At 54.5% G+C, this 5,057-nt stretch overlaps 1 protein-coding gene across 5 annotated transcripts; it reads left to right on the plus strand.

Annotated features, from left to right (window-relative positions):
• Positions 1-679: 679 nt before the first annotated feature.
• TPBG (trophoblast glycoprotein) lies at positions 680-4,485 on the plus strand. Of its 5 annotated transcripts, none has more exons than XM_030859381.3 (2): positions 680-829; positions 1,610-4,482. In XM_030859381.3, the coding sequence occupies exon 2, from the start codon at positions 1,962-1,964 to the stop codon at positions 3,219-3,221; it is 1,260 nt and encodes a 419-aa protein (XP_030715241.1). In that variant the 5' UTR covers positions 680-829; positions 1,610-1,961; the 3' UTR covers positions 3,222-4,482. The 5 variants fall into 5 exon arrangements, 4 of the variants coding, with proteins under 4 accessions (XP_030715241.1, XP_030715240.1, XP_030715243.1 ...); XM_030859380.3 differs by having other exon boundaries at positions 777-879; XM_030859383.2 differs by lacking the exon at positions 680-829 and adding an exon at positions 887-952.
• The last annotated feature ends 572 nt before the right edge of the window (positions 4,486-5,057 follow it).

Raw genomic sequence — 5,057 nt, forward strand, 5'->3', positions numbered from 1 at the left:
CACTGACACATCGCTGCCACATCTGGTGAGCGGGGCGGGTCCGCTTTCCGGGTGACTCACGTCCTCTCTGTATGCCTTTTGTTTCTAGGACGCTTTGGCGGCCGTTTTCTTCCTTCTGCTTTTAATTTGGGGAAGGGAAAAGCTCATGAATCAAAAGTGAATCTCTTCTCCACCAATCTTTTCCCCCCCTTCTTAAAGTTAGCTCTCTCCCTTCACAAGTTCCGTAACTTATCCGGAGAAGTGCGGGGGCGGGACAGGTAGGGACGTTAATTACACCTAAATCTGAAGTTGGCAGTCTAACGTTATCACTTTGGTGGGAAGACTCGCGAAACTCCCTTGCAGGCTGCTGGGCGTTTTACCGCTGCCGCTGTGCATTTTCAGCTCCCTTCTTTACACTGCTGCTTCGCGTTGCTCTGTGACGCCTAAATCTACCCGGTTACTGCCATAAGTGCCCGAATCAGGACGAATTCCACGAGATTCACCAGCGGTTTTGTTCCTGTCCAAGGTAAGTCCAGTATGCAAAACGAGGAACCACCATGGAATGTCGGGGAAGGGGGAGAAGAAGGGATTCCCTCACCTTTTCTGGCGCATTCCTCGTCAGTTTCCACCAGGGGGAGGTGCGCGGCGCAGACTCCCCCCTCGCCTCCTTTATTCAATCCCCCCACCGAGGTCCGCCGAGGCTGGCCGCGCGGCCGGAGCAGCCACTCCGGCAGGCCTGCCCTCCCCCGCCCCCCGGATTGGTTTTTCCCAGCTGCGGAGGTTGGGCCTGGGGCTGGGGTGCGAGGAGAGTCGGCGCGCAGCTCGGACGCGAGAAGTCCCCGCGACTCCGGTGGGACTGGGAGTTGTCTCGGGAGGTGGCGGGCGGGCGGGCGCGCGGAGGTGAGCGGTGGGGAGGTGGCGGAGAAGGCAGCTCCGGGGCCCCTCCCCGCCCTCTGGCAGGAGAGGAGCGCAGGTCCGGGTTCCGCCGTCGCTTTGTTCGAGGCCTCTCCCCTCCCTTTCGGAGATGACTGGAATGCCCTCGGATCCGAGGGGCTGGAGGGGGCGCGGGCTTGGGGGCGCCAGCTGTACGCTCCTCCACTTAATCCGAGAGGGTTCTGAGAGATGAAAATACTCCTGTAGCATGAAACTTCCCTCTCATCCTCACCTGGGCCGGGAGGAGAAGTCCGGGCGGGGGGCGGAGACCCCGGAAGGCAGGTACTCTGCGGAGACGGTGGGGGGAAGGACCTGGGAGAGTGAGAAGTTTGGCCGGGAGGCGCTGGGGATTAAGCGAGAAGTTCGATGCGGGGGAGCGGGGGAGCGGGGGAGCGGGGGTGGGGGGTGGGGGACAGGACGAGTGGGATCGGGAAAGGAGGAGGGCGGGAGCTGCAAGGGTATATATAGTAGGGGCCGCAGCAAACGACAGACTTTGCGCTCCGGCATCTCGGGTCGCGCGCCCCTCTCCCGGGGTACGGATCTGCGTGGCGCGCTGGGGGAGGCGAGGCTCGGACGGGCTTAAAGGAGGGAGGTCTCGGGTACCGAGTGGGGACGACTTGGCTGGCAGAGGCCGGTTCCTGCACTCGGGGAGCTGCGGGCGCCGCTGCCCCTCACGCTTCTCTCCCGCTTGTCCCAGGTCGCGCCGCGGATCCTGCGCGAGGCGCCAACAAAAGAGGCGAGGAGGTGCCACCCGGGGGCGGCTGCTGGAAGAGGCGCGGAGGAAGAGCGAGGCGCTGAGCGTCCCGACCCGCCGTGCGTACTTTCTGGAGGGAAGGGGCGGGGGACTCGGCCCCGGGAGGGGGACGCCCGGCGGCGAGGGGGTTAGCCAAGTTCCTGCGGCAGCGGCGGCGGCAGCGGCCCTCCTCAGCTTCCACAAGACGAAAGTTTTCTCCAGACGCTTTCGTCCGGCCCGCGCCCTCCGGGCCCAACCTCCCGAACCTTCGGAGCGGGCAGCGTCCCAGCTCAGCTCCGGGGAGACCCGAGCCGCGATGCCTGGGGGGTGCTCCCGGGGCCCCGCCGCCGGGGACGGGAGGCTGCGGCTGGCACGGCTGGCGCTGGTCCTCCTGGGCTGGGTCTCGTCGTCCTCCCTCCCCTCCTCTGCGTCCTCGTCCACCTCCTCGGCGTTCCCGGTCTCCGCGGCGTCCGCCCAGCCCCAGCTGTCGGGCCGATGCCCCCCGGCGTGCGAGTGCTCCGAGGCGGCGCGCACCGTCAAGTGCGTTAACCGCAACCTGACCGAGGTGCCCGCGGACCTGCCCCCCTACGTGCGCAACCTCTTCCTCACCGGCAATCAGCTGGCAGTGCTCCCCGCCGGGGCCTTCGCCCGCCGGCCGCCGCTGGCCGAGCTGGCCGCGCTCAACCTCAGCGGCAGCCACCTGGAGGAGGTGCGCGCCGGCGCCTTCGCGCATCTGCCCAGCCTGCGCCAGCTCGACCTCAGCCACAACCCGCTGGCCGACCTCAGCCCCTTCGCCTTCTCGGGCGGCAACGCCAGCGTCGCGGCCCCCAGCCCCCTGGTGGAACTGATCCTGAACAGCATCGTGCCCCCTGCCGCCGAGCGGCAGAACCGGAGCTTTGAGGGTGCGGTGGCAGCGGCCCTGCGAGCAGGTCACGCGCTGCGCGGGCTCCGCCGCCTGGAGCTGGTCAGCAACCGCCTCCTCTACCTGCCCCGCGACGTCCTGGCCCAGCTGCCCGGCCTCAGGCACCTGGACCTGCGCAACAACTCGCTGGTGAGCCTGACCTATGTGTCCTTCCGCAACCTGACACACCTCGAAAGCCTCCACCTGGAGAACAACGCCCTCAAGGTCCTGCACAACGGCACCCTGGCAGAGCTGCAAAGCCTGCCTCACGTCAGGGTCTTCCTGGACGACAATCCCTGGGTCTGTGACTGCCACATGGCGGACATGGTGGCCTGGCTCAAGGAGACAGAGGTAGTGCAGGGCAAAGCCAGGCTCACCTGTGCATTCCCGGAAAAAATGAGGAATCGGGTCCTCTTGGAACTCAACAGCTCCGACCTGGACTGTGACCCTATCCTTCCTCCATCCCTGCAGACGTCTTATGTCTTCCTGGGTATTGTTTTAGCCCTGATAGGCGCCATTTTCCTACTGGTTTTGTATTTGAACCGCAAAGGGATAAAAAAGTGGATGCATAACATCAGAGATGCCTGCAGGGATCACATGGAAGGGTATCATTACAGATATGAAATCAATGCGGACCCCAGGTTAACAAACCTCAGTTCTAATTCGGATGTCTGAGAACCGCGCGAGGACAGAACAAGGACAGCTATGCATGAGATGTAGACTTCAGCTTTTGTCCTGTCCTAGGCTTGCTGCACCACCACCCTCCACTGTAGCTGCCACTGACCTTGACTGAAAGCAGTGAAGGGAGTTTGCTCCCTTATGTAAAGTTTCTTGGTGTGTTCTGCTACTGTAAGACAATGGACAACTGTGCTTAGTGTTTTATCCTCTTCCTTTTCTGGGAAATCAACACGTCTGGAGGGATGTTTTCAAGTTTCAGCATGAACATGGCCTCCTGGCTGGCTGTTTCTCTTAGTACAGCTCAAGGTTATCAAGTGTACTCCCACAGATAGCATTCAACAAAAGCTGCCTCAACTTTTTTGAGAAAAAGACGTATTTCATAAATATCAGTTTTATTCTCATGTACCAAAATTGTGGAGAGAATGATTGCATTCCATAAACTGCCCGCAGACCTTAGCAAGCTCTTCAAAGTAACTCCATAGCACACAGGAGCGCCTGCATCTGAGAGCATGCTTACATTTTCCTGTTCTGCATATTACAAAAAATAACTTGCAACTTCAGATAACTTCTTTGACAAGTTACTTTTCTGATTGCAGTTTATATGAAACTGTGCTGACGTTTTTTTATAAACTGCATCAAGATCCAGCAAACTAAATTGTTCCAAAAAAATTAAATAAAGATTCTTAAAAGAATTACAGTTGTGTTCAAGTTTACTATTTGAAAAAAAGATTAGGGGCAGTGATATTAAATGGTCTTGGTTCTGATGATAATTAAGGTATTCGTTATTATAGCTGAGAATGAAACGGGAGCAGTGTCTTATACAGACAGACTTTGGAGATAGTTTTGAGATGGTGGATCCTTTCAGGGTTTACATAGAGAATTTGAATATTCATGTGAAAGTTAATGCTATTCATTAAACTATTTTGTAAAAGCATTATAAAGTTCGTAAGAGGGAAGAGTTCGGTATGATAAGCAGTTCACAGTGTGGGGCTTTTTCTAGACTAAGTTGTTAGGACAGAACAAAATTATTTACATAATAAAACTCTCCATATGAAATTGTTCTGTGGATTTTTAGAGCAGAGTATGAAACAAATATAATGCAAATAAATGTATGAAAATGAAGTGTCTTAAGACAGAATATTCTAAAATAAAAGATTTAAAAGAGTAACTTTAAAGAGTTATAAGGTCATAATGTAAATTGGAACTTAGATTTTCCTGAGAATATATTTTTTTAAATGCTTAAAATGGTTCCTATAGGGTTGACAGTTTGATTATCAGAGACTGCTAATGTGTTTAAAAAATAATTGTTATGGTAGGATATGAATTTGAGGAAATAACCAGAGATAACTGTCTATGTTTACAAATGAGTGTCTCAACTAATCGTAGGTTCTTATGTTCAGTTCAGCACTTAAGAATTTGGGGACATTTTGACTTTAGCTAAACTCTATGTTAGTATATACACCTTTGTGAAGAATAAATCACACTTAGGTGTAAATAAAAGCAATTGATTAATCAAGTGATATTGTCAATAATAGACAAGATTTTTTTTCAGAGTTTATTATTTGCCAAGTAAGTTTAAAAGTAAATTCCATTAGTCTCTAAACTCTCATATAAAGTGACTTTTAATTTAGCCATTACTGCTTAATTTAAAGTGTAGGTAAACTTGTGCCAGTAAGTCTTAGGGCCGTTCTTTCCCTTTAAAATGATCATGTTCTGGTGGGCTTCCCTGGTGGCGCAGAGTCCGCCTGCCGAGGCAGGCGACACGGGTTCGTGCCCCGGTCTGGGAAAATACCACATGCCGCGAAGCGGCTGGGCCCGTGAGCCATGGCCACT

The sequence above is a fragment of the Globicephala melas genome, chromosome 14 (genome assembly GCF_963455315.2).
Source record: "Globicephala melas chromosome 14, mGloMel1.2, whole genome shotgun sequence".
NCBI classification, from domain to species: Eukaryota; Metazoa; Chordata; class Mammalia; order Artiodactyla; family Delphinidae; genus Globicephala; species Globicephala melas.

Coding starts and splice junctions, on each gene's coding strand:
- TPBG (XM_060283544.2), top strand. CDS start 1,121: ATGAAACTTCCCTCTCATCCTCACCTGGGCCGGGAGGAGAAGTCCGGG. Junction 1,195..1,609: donor GCGGAGACCCCGGAAGGCAG/GTACTCTGCGGA, acceptor CGCTTGTCCCAG/GTCGCGCCGCGGATCCTGCG.